Below are 13,848 nucleotides of genomic sequence, written 5' to 3' on the forward strand. Positions count from 1 at the left end.
ATAAATAATAACTATTCAAATAATAAATTCTAAATTTAAGTAAACTAAAGTGCCTAATTTTTAGAAAAAATGTAATAAAAAGTGTAGCTTGAAGTGATGAAGTGTAGTCTTAACCAATTTTATAATAAACACTCAACACATCATACCAAATGAACAGCTGTAATGCCTCCTCTTCTCTTTCATTTCCTCTTACAGGGCTACCACTTTCCTACTTTCTGTTGTTCAGTGAGAAACGTGAGCTCCAGCTAGCATATTGGAGATCTGTGAGATATTCTGGTTTTGAACTGCCCGTGGGAGGAATGTACATGTAAAAATCTGTACATTCTTGATTAAAAGTCATGTGAAATCTCTTTTATCTTTCGTCTCCTCAATTCGGGTGTGTTTCCAAAACGTCTCTGGTGGATCTCGCGGACTAGACTCGCAAGCCTCAGTATGCACAGATTTGATTGGCTGAGCAGCGTCACATGAGACGATTGGAGCACATGCGATTGGTCTGTGAGTTTCCTGGTCCTCTAAACCAGTACAGTAAATGCTAGAAAAGCTGTGCAGGTTAAAATAGAAACGCTCCATCACGAGGTAAGTCTCAATAATAAATGGGCTGTAGGTCGGTGGTCCGGAGAGGACGGCGGCCTCGTCCGGATCCGGACCGCGGTCCGCCTATTAGTGACCTCTGCTCTACATCATCAGTGTGATCATTTACCCCCCAAAAACCTGATGTATACAATCAGATACATGCAATGCGCGGATGATCCACCAGAGGGCCGTAATTCGTCTAACATAGGTCCTTCAATGGAGACAGCCAAAATGGAGGTTGTCAATCATTGACCTTCAGCTGGTTTTGAAGGAGTTAAGATGAGAAAAACAGTGAAATTGTTTTGGATACTTCAATATAAATATTTAATGGATTCAAGCAATGTATAATTAATATTTCATAATTTATTTTATAGTAAAATCGAGTTGAAAATGTGTGTATCAAATTAGATACAGCTAAAATTTGGTTATTTATGTATACATCTGTAAATCATAGATTTGTTGCATATGCTTCATTATGCATTATATTAAGCTACATGCACTCTTTTAATTATTTAAGGAAACTAATTGAAGGCATTATTTGGTATATTTAGAGCTAAAATTGAGACATTTTGTAGGCTATATTGTATTTTCCTGCTGTATCAAGACACTAAATGTCTAATTGGATGTTTCCAAGACTCACTTCATAATAATTGTCTTTTGGTTCAGAGGAGAAACGCACAGTGAATTGTGTTTGGTTGGTATTTTTTTAAATGGCAAAAAAGTACAGCATTGAAGATATCTTGATTATAGATGGCAATTCAAGTGACATGGAGCAGTAAAGGAAGACTATTCAAATTATTATTATTTTTTTTTATTTGGCATTAGTTAACCACTCCATATTCAAAAATTAGAATTCTCTGGCAATCGTTTCATGGTTCTGGCTTTACAGGGATAAAGTGAGTTTTAGCAGAATTTTCTCTTACATACACTTTAAACAAGAGTCTGTTTCTCAGTGGCGTGGGAACACTTTGTTCTTATAATTAATCAAAATCAGCCATTTGTTGACACTGGCAGAACATTGGCATGTCCACAAGGCATGAGCGGTGAGTTTAAGAGTGAGAGGAAGAGCCATCTGACAATCAGACAGAGGAGCATCAAGAGAGCTGAACACATCTGTGGTGAGTTTCTTATTATGCCAGAACGGGGCAACAATCTGAGCTCTCTAGTGTAGATTACTGAACTGAAGATGGCAGATAATTATATAGTACATAGTTATGGATATTATATTCCATTTCTGTCAGTAAATCCTCCGAAATATTACACACTGAACCTTTAAAAACACATTGGACTCTTAATACAGACATAGAGTTGTTTGGACCAAATACACTGACTAGACGTTGACGGACAAAAGTTTTATATTTCTATATTGGTGGAGACATATCTGACGCCCTTGCACTTCTAACTCTCACATTTCCAGGTCATATTCTAGCTGTGGAAAACTGAGTTACTGAAGCTTGAGACATGCGTCCAGCTGTGCTAAATGCGATCCTCCTGTTGGTGTGCGCCATGGCCACTGTCACAGAAGGACGTAATCATAAGTACTATAACATCACCAATGCATCATTGAGCTGAAGCCCAAAAATGTGTTTATTCAAACACGTATATTCCTACAGATCATTCAATTGAGGGAGAATGTGAAAGTTATTCAGATAAGCCATGTGGAGAAGGATGAAGCCACATTGATGAGAGTCGATGTGCTAAATACAACGGAAGCGAAAAGAATTTCCAAGAGGTACAGGTGAAGCAAACACACACACAGGCATCAGAAGAGCGATAATAAATCCATCATCATATATAATACGTTTTGATCAGGTGCTGGTGAACACTAACACTTGCTCACATTTGTTGATTTTAGGAACACTGCAGAACCTTAAATTCTGACCTGGTGTTAATGGCGCATTATAAAAAACATCAACTGACTAATTTCATTGCAGACTTGGAGCAGAGAGGGGGACATGGACATAAGTGTGGACGTGATATGAAAACTGTCTCTGTTACTCTGCAGTTCTGTGGTCGTGGGTCACTCTTTCACCAAACTAAAACCAGCTTAATAGCCTTGTTAAATCATCATAAAGAAAATGTAATTCAGACTTGACAGAAACAAGTAAGTAAACTCAACAAGACCGTTGCAAAATCACCAACTATCATTCAGAGTTAAATGTGAAAATATTCTGTCTCTTCATTCTTCCACTGTAAGTCTAGATGCCACTGAATGTGATGTATTCTGATTTCTTTTCTCCAGATGAGGGAAACCTGAATGGTACATACTGCTCAGAGAAGAAGAACTACGTGTGCGCCAAGAAGATGTGATCATCACCAGCTGATGTTTGCGTTCACATTTTCAAACAACAACTAATCTGTGCTGCAGTTGGACAAGTCTGTTTCATGGTAACCACTATGAACACAAGCTTTTTACTGCAAGTTACTGCAATAAACGCTTCGGCGTTTATGTTACCGCTTCTAGTTATATTTTTATTTTTTTCCAGATTCATTTTTTTTAACACAACTGTGGAAAAACAGAGGTTCAGATTTCATGGTGACAGCATTGTCATCATTCCACAGCAAGACTGCAGAACTCTAATGAGTTTAATATTATTTGTCTTATTCCGTGTCTCATATTTCTGTGAGCTGGAGTGAGCTAGAAACACTCAACTTGCGCCACTAACTGGAAATGATGCGCAACTGCATGCACATAAATATGTGCCTGCCAAATGATGGTGCTGTAATTAAGCTCCAAAAATGCTATTTTGTAAAGTCTCTCACACTGTAAGTCCAATTGACTTGAGCACAAATCCAGTAGAAGTCAAATGTGCTCTACTACAAACCTCTTGGACCATAAAATCTGTGGACTATGATATAATTTTTGGTAATTCACAAAATGAGAAAAAACAGTTAGAACTTATTGAATTTAGACTCTAACACGAAAATTGGGATACACATTTCCATTACAATTAGGCAAGATTGGCCAAAAAATATTGCCACCATCAACAAAAATAGTAATAGTAATAGTAATAATACAAAGGGCGTGGCTTAGCAAGAAATTGGCCTCAACTCATTGATTTGTCCAGTCATAATAACTCTTTAGAGTGTGATTCGTATCACTCAGAATTTCACTAACTCTGACTATTTTTGGCTTTGTGAAGCCTGAAACATTTCTGCCTGTGGCTTTAATTTTGGCCTGTCGAGCTGCTTCCTTATATGCAGTGAGAAGAGTTTCCACTCTGTAGCCCTGGGGGAAATGGTCCCTCATTGACATAAACACACAGACTGTAGTTCATTTTGACTCAATGCCTCATACACCATCCTGCTACCCCAAATACTCAAAGAAGCAGCAATATGTGAATTAATCCTCAGCTTGTCCACAACAAATGCTACTTTCTCCAGTTTGTGTAAAGTTTGCCAAAAACTATAGTGTAAATTACACCAGCCTTAATTACTCCTTTTCCACAGTCTATTGGAAAATCACATCCATCTGTACCTGTATGCATTTGGAGTAATCAGGATTGTCTGCTTTATTTTACCTTGACAGTCCCTTGACAAAGTTCTCCGTGCTGTTGATACCAGCTGTATTACCAAAGTGTTTATTCAGCATTCAGCACATGTAATCTCACCTCATATCTTAGACTGCAGAACAACGTCACTAAGGTCTCCCTTCTTCAGTGCTCATCTCTGCAGTCTTTTCACCTGTACAATGTCGACACCTGGCCACATAGAGGGAAATCAAAGTCCTGAATAAAAAATATGAAGCTCTGATTTTACTGTTTTCACGATGGGCACATTTGCTGCTGACATTTGTGGTGCCTAAACCTAAGCACACTGCATGTTAGCCACATGTTTACTATTGTTAGTAGGAATGAACCCAAATCTGAAATATGGGAAAACACAAATAATGCGATGGAAACTAATATATTTTCTACCCGAAGTTACTCGTTATTTGGGGGGAAAAGTCAGCTCAGGAATGTTAAATCAGCAGCTTCAGCAGAGGAGAAGGTGCGTATTCGGCTGCAGGAGAGCAGATTTCCACAGAGCTTCACTGGCTGAATGTAGCTACAGTAGCTACAAAAATGCAAAAATAAGCGCCAAAATTATGGATGAAGTCAGTAAGGGTATTTTTAGCATTCTTGTACCCCCTTAAAAAATGGTTGCATCTACCTTAATTGGTCACTGATTTAAAGGGATTGTAATCCAATACACAGTTATTTCTGTTTTGTGTGTGCTGTAAAAACATTTTTTAAAATTTTCCTACATAGCCCTAGCTTTGTAAATGAAAAACAAAGAAAGTGGTGGTAATAGGCTACCCCAGAGCTATCTGCCAGGTGGGGATGAAAGAAACAGAGAATTTTAGTCCTGAGGGTTATAGCTCAAACTCCCTCTGGAGTGGACGATTCTAGCAGTCCAATGTAGCATTAGCCATCCTAAGGACCTGCCTGTTATAAAGGTCTGAAAGCTTGGTCTGACTCCTTGCTGAGATCTTGCTGGCCTGGTCTGTTCTCATTGGACAGATTTAGGTTTCTGAACCACACACAGCAATACTGAAGGTTAAAACGGATTAAATGAGTCATATATAGATCGTATTTATTTTTAGTGGAAAACAAAAATTTTGATGTATAAAACCTTTTTGGACTTGGGTCCTGCATGTAAAAAACATTGAAATGTTAAATGTTTATGGGTTACCCACTGTATCAATCATCAACATTATAATAGCAGTGATAACAACTGATAAATAAATAATTGAGTGGTGTACGCTTCTTCAAATAACCTGCCTGAAAACTCCAGATTCCAAATAAACTTTAGTTTTTTTCTTCCATGAGTTTAGCAGTTTTGCAGTGGGTTTAGTTTGGGCTATAGCAGGGTCTGGCAGACCTGTTAGGATGACCCGGCGATGGCCCATTATGTGCAAACACAGCCCCCCAATCCAGCATGGGTATCTGCCACCCCGTTTCAGTGCCGCTCGTTCTGCAGTTTAATCAACTTGTGTACTTACTGCACTGCTGATTTTTCAGTATCAGCAGGGGCACCTAACAGAGCACATGGAAGCTTTTTGGGCGTAACTTACTGTCACATCCTGAGACCAAAGGCACACTGTTTTAAAGTGACCTCAGAAATTAAGACTCAACTTGACTAGTAACCAGTTATGGTAGTCTTTGTTCATGATGATCAGTTTGCCTTCGCCAAATTCTGTAAAGCCAAGACAGTATTCAATACAGACAGCAGATGGCGCTCATATGACAGGTCAGCTAAAGTTCTTGAATCATTTCACAATAAAGTCAGAATCTCTTGAAGAAGGTGTGAAGACAAACCTCACAATAAAAGTCTGGGGAGGTTTGGTTTAAACTGTACAGTTACAGAACCCGCAGCTTATTTTCTGGTTTAAATCTGTCTGTTTGAAAGGAAATAAATGCCTTTAAATACAGTAAATAGAAAATGATTCCCAAATATACACAAAAATGTATTGAAATATACATTTGCATATTTACTGTGAAACAAGTAAATGTAAGTAAAAATATCAATTCAAATATGTTTAACTTTCTGGTGAAATAGCATTTCTTTCTTCCACTTCCCCTTCCTCCAGGTAGTTCTGCCTTTCCCCCCCCTTTTTGTAGTCATTGATGTGTTCATTATTTCCCTCTCCTGAAGCTTTCTCTTTAGTCACTACCAAGGTTGTAGCGGCGGGGTCAATGCACAACAACTCCAATGTGATTGGCCAGCAGGAGGTTCATGTCTGCAAGATAAATCTGCAGAATATCACACATGAAGACACTTTTGTCAGCTGATGTTGATCATGTCAGGAGACACAGAAACTACTGTCAGTCCTTTTAGAAAAAAGCTGTTTTCCATTTTTTTCAGGACTTCATTAAACATTTTGTGCATCTGCACTCATTTCTTCTTGATCAAAAAATGGTTCACCTTTCTGTCTGTGTGAAGCTGCTGGTGTGTCTGCGGTTGCAGGAGGGCAGAGCTTGTTTTAATCTATGCTGAAGTCAATCTTAGCATGAAATGTGTTAGCATTTGTACTGTCAATGGTTAAAATAAATGACTGATTAGAAATTGACACAGTACCATTATTTGCATCTAAATCAGCCAACAGCCAATTCAAAGTGTAAAACGACCAGAATACCAAATTTATAAAAGCTGTTTAAGCGGTCACTTCGATAAATATTGTATATATTGTAGGCTACTACAAGTGAGTTTTTCTGATGAGAACGCGTTGGCAGGACAGGTACAAAAATAAATAAATAAATAAAAATAAAATAACGTGCCGTTTCAAAATGGCGGTTTCGAAACGCAAGCATTTTATTTTGAAAGTCTAACTGGACATTGCATATTTGTTGTTGCTAAGCTTTGCTACCTTGACTGGACAGCCTTCGTCTAAACGTCTAAAAGCAACAAGGGCCTTGACCAAGCCTCAATTAGTGATGGCAAGTTCGACTCTTTAATTGACAAAGTATAATGCACAAATTCATCTCTTGATCACTCTCTATCATCATTATATCAACCCCCCTGGGCCCACAACCAAATTCAAACCATGTAAAAACCACAGAAATATGTTGTCAATATGTAATCACCACTACTCCGGCTAAATCCGTATACAACCAGACCAGCCACATAAAGGTTTATGTATATAATTACTATCATTATCTCTAATGTGCTCATTCATACAGTAGCCTAACATCTGTGGTGTACGGAAAAAGGTGCGACAGAAGCATGCTCTATAAATAGTGTGAAGGAATGCATTCTTGTTGACTGGATAGCTACCGTGTGTGTGTGAGAAATAGGAGAAGCCTTGTGTGTGTGTGTGTGTGTGTGTGTGTGTGTGGGGGGGGGGGGGGGGGGGGGGAGCTGCCTGGACACCACACATCCCTATCCATGAGTAAAATATTAATATCAGATTTGTGTATATAGAAGTAATAAGCTTGATACACTATATGAATAAACACACTCTTATTAAAATTCAACCAATTTAATAATAATCTGGATCAAGCCACCAAGTTCTTAAAGAACTCCAGCACAGAGAGAGGAACAAAGAAATATTAACACATTATATAAATGCAGCAGTTTGGCAGGTCTGGACGCAGAATGGGCCACATCAGGTCCGGATTCTGCAGACAGAGAAACACACATGAGCACATCGCTCTCAAACACTGCAGGTTGTTCACCAGTCACGAGCTGTGAAACAACAGCAGGGCTCTGTAGGTAAATAAAAAAGGAAAAGTTATGTTGCGTTCTCTGGCAGACCTGGATCAGCTGTCAGCTGTTTACAGGGCTAACTGTAACGTTGCTACGTTGCTGTGTTTTAATGACCGGTCTGTTTGTTTTGGAGAGGAGACGACCTCTGAGGTAATTCAGCTCCCGGTAGATCCCTGTCAGTACTCTGAAGTGGAGAAGACTCAGAACAACTCTCATCAGCTGTAAACACTAGCAGGACTAAAGTTAGGTGCGGCTGTGTTAAAACTATAACTAAGCACAACATCACTGTGCTCTAATAATGTTATGCTTTATTAAAATGTCACATAATTAACAAAATAGCTAAATAATATCAGTCCAGTGACTGTTACCTGACAGCCGACCTGCCTCTCATTCTCCAGCTCTGGCAGTCACTCAGCCTGCCGAGTGAATTAAAGACTGAGGAGGGCCCATGTGAGCGGTGAACGAGTACTTCATTCCTGCTACACAGTAGGAGCTGTCACATGACAAATGAACGACTCAAACCTAGAGACCCACAGTTAAAGCCCTGAATTATCTGGTAAGTGCAAGAGGCTGTAAGGGCCCAAAATAGCACAATGGGACAGCATCGCACTTTGCAACATATCATGTTAGGTTACCTTGATTGAACCAAAACAATTGTGGGCTTGGAACTTTTCATTTTACATTTTTTACTTCCTTCACAGCTGAAGGACAGAAGGGACCTGATCTGAACGTGTGCAGGCTCTTGCCCAGTAAACTGATTACTTGATAATTAACTGTGGACAAGAGGTAATGTTTACGCTGGTAACCCCACATTTAACGTAACAACGCTATAAACTGTGGGCAATTCCCTTTGGCAAAGTCTTCAGAAGTGTACATTTAGGGCTCAAAAATTCTGATAGAGAGCCTTCATGTACAATGCCTATAAAATGTATTCACCCCCTTGGATATTTCACCCTTTTGTTTCTTTTATACATGAAATCATGGTCAATATATGGCTTTTTTGACAAGAATTTGCAAAAAGAGAACTCTTTAATATCAAAGTGAAAAAGGATTTTTACAAACTCATGTCAGTTAATTAAAAATAAATAAGGCTAAGAAGATGGGACAGAGAATGGCCGTGTTTCGGAGCAGGCATGTCAGGTTGTGGCAGCATGTGTGGTGCTCCATAACATCTCAACTATTAGAAAAGAAAGAGCACTGTGCCAGCTGCCCCCTGATGTAGTGGACTCATATAGCCGATAGAGAGGCTCTAACAATCAATCAACCAATCAGTTTCTCATAAACACACATGACAATATTTTTTGGTTCCTAAAAATGGCAAATCTATAGAAATAGGCTACCTTTTTGTCATGTTCAAGTTATTCAATTTGCTGTTTGAGATATTTCGTTTGTTGCTGTTTGTTTTGTTTTTTTTGTCAATCTAGCTCAAGCATTCTCTTTTAGAGTAACTGCAAGTTATCACATCCAGCCAGCACAGAAAAACAAATTGAGAGAACAAACATAGAAGGCAGGAATTAGTGTTACATATTGTCAGCATGACTAGTCCTTTTAATAGCAAAGGGAAAGCTACCCGGTGGGATCTCTCAGAGGCCTGAGAGGAGGTAGGTGGGTGGAGAACTGGTGCAATTTGCCAACATAGCCTAGTATTAGCCTATGTTAGTCAATGTTAAATGGAAATATAAGTACAAGAGATGAAATGGTCAACTTGATGTGTGTGTCAGACATGGCTGACAGGGTCACCTCACCCATGTTCTCCTGTTTGTTGCCAGGAACAGTTTCTACTGGGGCTGAAAATATTGTAAGAAAAGGACTTATTAACACAATATTACATTTATACATGTAGTCCTTCAGCCAATGTGCTTGAGTAGATGTTAATTTATAAAACAATAAGCAACGGGTCAATTCTAGAAATGCAGCCCATGTGTAGGCTATGATTAAATTATCCTAATTGTTTCCCCACATGAAAAGGTACTGAATAAGTGGTCTTTTAAGATCTTAAACTTTATGATTATTGTTTGTTTGTGTTGCCATATATACACACACATTTAAGTGAACTTTAACCGACCCACCACAGAGAGATACCATCAGGACAGCAGAAGTCTCCTCATCAGAAGAACAGGTTTGTAGCCTGATCTATTACAACTACTGATGATTAGCTATTAACCTCAGGTAAATACTGCAAATGTAATGTCTCTGCCACATAATGCTAGTTTAGTATTTATACTTAAACTCCCTAAACCATAAACATACACTCTGGCTTAGGTTTGTCTTTACAGGTAGCCTACATTTGTCAGAAGTGACCTACAGAGCCCAGTGACGTAGAACGTATTTGTTATGAATAGATACAGAGGTAAAGTGTTAGATTGTAATGTTACATGTAGCACAGTCACTTATGTAATGTAACTGTGAGGATGTGAGAGGTTTGAAACAAACACATATTGAAGTGAACTGTAAGAGTTTCCTGCAAACAGGCCAGCACATCAGCAAAGGGATGACTCCTGCCAGACCGAGCCAAGATCTGTGAGCTCACAGCAAGAGCACACAGTTTATCATTCGTTTTTCATTCATGGCAGAGACATGTGCTCCTGATCTGAACAGAAGTACATTTGTGTGAATAGTTCTTTATATATTTAGATTTAAATAAATGCTCTTTTTTTTCTGTTGGTGGAACTTCATGACGAAGGTTTGCAGCATTGATGCTATCCCCTTTTCTGTCTGTGAAATACATATTAACTTTAAATGTGTCTAACGAGATAACTAATGTTCTGTCTTTAGATTGTTTTACTGGCTGAAGAACAGTGAAGTTAAACCCTTAAAAACATCAGGTCTAAAACAAACTCACAGACCAGCTTGTTTCAATGCTTGAGCAATTTTAATTTGTGTAAAGACAAGAAAGAACAGTTCACTCTGCAGAATAAGTTTGTGCTAAAAAGCATTCTTTTCATAACACATTCAGTCTGCTCCTATGAAAGGCACAAAGCCTCAGAGACAGTCCAGATCTTCTAAATTCACTTGTCGCTTCGTTCCCTAAGTAGCGTTACAGCGATAGAAATTAAAATAAAGACATGAAATGAGATATAGAGCCTTCGGGGTACATATGAGACTGATGGCATGAAGAGAGATGAGTTTAAAGAACATCTGCCCGTGTTTGTGATTTTTCCAGGTGCTTCATGCCTCTGTGTCAGCCCGGAATTGGAAGGATTTCTTAACACAGACAGATGGAAGGTGGTAGTTACACCTTAAATCATCCCAGCATTTGTCACCTGTGTGTATGATAAAGACATAACTGTTAAGCAGAATGTATAATTTCATGCAGATGGAGAGTAAAACTAAATATTTTGTCTCATTAAAATAATAAATGGAGAGGCTTTTCAGCCTTGGCAGAGGTATGTTCTGAAGAAATGATGGGTTCATTTCTGAAGTGAGCTCACTTATATAGCATTTATTATGAACCATGGTACATTTATCTCTCATGCAAAATAATGTGGTTTATGATTTACCTCCATAATTCATTTGTAAACAGTGCTGATATCCAGTGTTATTTGGCTCTCCCCTGCACCAGTATGAAAAGGCAAAAGGCGTACCATCACTCCAGAACCAGACACCCTCCTAGAAAATTGAAAAGAGTTAGTAAATTAGAGTTAATGAACAACAACATAAACTAAAATAAACAACTTTATACTATTAAGACCATAAACACTTTGTCATAAAAATATTGTCATTACAAAGTATTTTTTACAGCATCAGTCATTAAAGAAACAGCCCCAAGACGGTCTGTTTTTTGTTCAAGTAACAGAAAGTCGGGTGACGTTGTTATAGAGTGACAAAGTTTGCATTGGGAGGAGGTCACATCTCATGGCCTTCCTCATCAAATGGACGTCAAACTATGATTTGAAATGTGACCTTTTGTAACAATAAATGATATGACGGGGCGGCTGTGGCTCAGGAGGTGGAGCGGGTTGCCTGTTAATTGAAAGATCGGCGGTTCAATCCCCAGCTCTTCAGGGTGCGTGTCAAAGAGTCCTTGGGCAAGATACTGAACCCAAAATGGCCCCTGGTAGCTGTTTCACCAGTGTATGAATGTGTGTGAATGGTGAATGTGATGTAGTGTAAAATATATACAAATACAGAGCATTTACACATACCTGTGCAGCGTCAGTGGCTCCAAGCCATGCCTGCGTACTCCCATGAGTACTATCGGATATCAGCCTTTGAATCTGATGATACTCCTCAGCTCCATGTACAGATGCGAGGTTTGCACCTAAGGACTGACAGTTTCTCTGCAGTGGTGACAAACAGACAAATCCATAAAAGTCCATACAAACGGAACAAGCTCAACTTAAAAGAACTCCGCATCGAATCCAAATCATCTTATACCTCAGCTTGAGACCAAGTCATGGCTCTTGGAACGAAGAGGAAACAGCGACCATTTATCTCAGACCAGCGACCAGAACAAACTTGCCACCTCTTGACCAGGTGACTCTTTACTGGGAACAAATAGAGTTTGGTGACTAATGTGGAGTCTCCAGCTAAAATCTCTATATGTAGAATTATTATATCACCATATTAATTACATATATTTTGATTAAATGGCAGTATAACATAACAACATAATATAACATAAAACAGTATAACACACTAACAAAAGTATAATATAATATATATTAATATATAAAAAGCATAATATATATTGTTGGCTTTGTAACATAAATGGAACTGCAGACTGCATAAATTTACCTCGTATAACACGGCTTAACATACCATAACACAACATTTCTTAGCAAAAGACAACATAAGATAACAATAATAGAACAATAATATAACCTAACATAAGTTAAATAAGCATTGGGCACAGCACTTCTATCAGGCAATGCTTTTAATTTACACAACATGTAGGTGAAGTCATCAGCAGAGCATCAGAACAAAGCACTGACCTTGTTTGGCATTTTTGGGGTTTGCCTCTGAAAGAGCTAGAAAGTTTAACACAGCAGTTATCGACCTGGATTGTTATTGTACAACACATTCATCTGTAACACTTTCTGTCCATATAACTGACCAGCAGCTCGAGTCAGAGCCATCATGGCACAAACAAGTGCAGAAACAGTCAAAATCTTCATGATGGAGATGATGCTGAAGATGATGATAACCTTTGAAACAGAGAGACAGACATGTTACTGATACTTCTGTAGGGAACAGACGACCCACGCTGACTATCAGTCCACTAAAGGAAAGTCAAAAGTTTGTAGCTGCAGAATTACCTTCTCTTCTTCCTTCTCAGCGTCTGTAGCTTTTGCTGTCTGATGTGGAAACACGGATAAAGAGAAACACAAGCCCTTAAATACAGATACTTATCTTGTCATTTCTCAAAAACAGGGAACTGAGCACAGACACAAAAACACACATTTTTTTCCCACATAGAATACTCAGGTATCAGAAAGTTATCAATTATGATTATTTAGGAAAAATGGATAGGTCAAGCCTCATAGTGATATACTGCTCTTCTCTTTCTGTAAAGTGCTTTAATGCTGTTGTGTGTGTATTTGCAAATTATATGTAATTTAAAGGCAATCAGCAGCTGTTATGCAGCATGTGGCATGAAATTTTGCAGGAATTTGTCTTTTTAGCAAAATTTTTTAATTCCAATGTCTTTTACTCTCTCATGTCATATATACTGTATGCATTTTGCACCCTCTGGACACCTTCGTGGCTAAAACTGTACACGCCCCAAACTGCTATAAACTCCCTATACAACAATATTTTTAAGTAACAAAACTACCAAACATTTCATAATTTTCATGATTTTAACCATTTCAGTTTAATTATTTGAATTATTAATTCTTTAATACAACCCCCCCCACAAAAAGTGAATTATTTTCCATAAAACAAATAGTAGGTGGGTGGGTCTTTGGTGGTGATTACAGTCTTGGATATGTCAAGGATTTGCAACAAAATTGATTTGATTGCAAGTATTTTTTATGTGGTGTCAAATATTCCCTCTGGACACCTTTGTGGCAAAAATTTACATGCACAATTAAACTGCTATAAAATCATTATACATCAATATTTTTTTCTCTATTCCTCTGTTTG

General features: G+C 38.3%; 1 protein-coding gene and 1 long non-coding RNA gene across 3 annotated transcripts; one reads left to right on the top strand and one right to left on the bottom strand.

Moving 5' to 3' along the window:
• Positions 1-1,514: 1,514 nt before the first annotated feature.
• Positions 1,515-3,027, top strand: LOC119912967. The gene is made up of 2 exons (XR_005446312.1): positions 1,515-1,691; positions 2,816-3,027. It is a non-coding gene; the product is annotated as an uncharacterized LOC119912967 (long non-coding RNA).
• A 7,587-nt stretch (positions 3,028-10,614) lies between these two features.
• Positions 10,615-13,106, bottom strand: LOC119912949 (ladderlectin-like). Of its 2 annotated transcripts, XM_038732239.1 has the most exons (7): positions 13,020-13,106; positions 12,818-12,908; positions 12,696-12,731; positions 12,139-12,248; positions 11,907-12,041; positions 11,262-11,370; positions 10,615-11,024 (listed from the first exon to the last, which is right to left on the bottom strand). In XM_038732239.1, exons 2-7 carry the CDS (start codon positions 12,876-12,878, stop codon positions 10,930-10,932), a joined length of 546 nt encoding a protein of 181 aa, XP_038588167.1. In that variant the 5' UTR covers positions 12,879-12,908; positions 13,020-13,106; the 3' UTR covers positions 10,615-10,929. The 2 variants fall into 2 exon arrangements, with proteins under 2 accessions (XP_038588167.1, XP_038588168.1); XM_038732240.1 differs by lacking the exon at positions 12,696-12,731.
• Between the last annotated feature and the right edge of the window lie 742 nt (positions 13,107-13,848).

The sequence above is a fragment of the Micropterus salmoides genome, unplaced genomic scaffold (genome assembly GCF_014851395.1).
Source record: "Micropterus salmoides isolate LMB-PRFRI ecotype aquatic unplaced genomic scaffold, ASM1485139v1 Ms_hic_scaffold_2, whole genome shotgun sequence".
NCBI classification, from domain to species: Eukaryota; Metazoa; Chordata; class Actinopteri; order Centrarchiformes; family Centrarchidae; genus Micropterus; species Micropterus salmoides.

What these genes read in the sequence shown, in the direction of transcription:
- LOC119912949 (XM_038732239.1), bottom strand. Translation starts at nt 12,878, where the DNA reads ATGAAGATTTTGACTGTTTCTGCACTTGTTTGTGCCATGATGGCTCTG. An exon ending in GGCTCTGACTCGAGCTGCTG is followed by an intron (nt 12,732 to 12,817) that starts GTCAGTTATATG and finishes TAAACTTTCTAG; the next exon opens with CTCTTTCAGAGGCAAACCCC. An exon ending in TTTACAAATGAATTATGGAG is followed by an intron (nt 11,025 to 11,261) that starts GTAAATCATAAA and finishes TCATACACACAG; the next exon opens with GTGACAAATGCTGGGATGAT.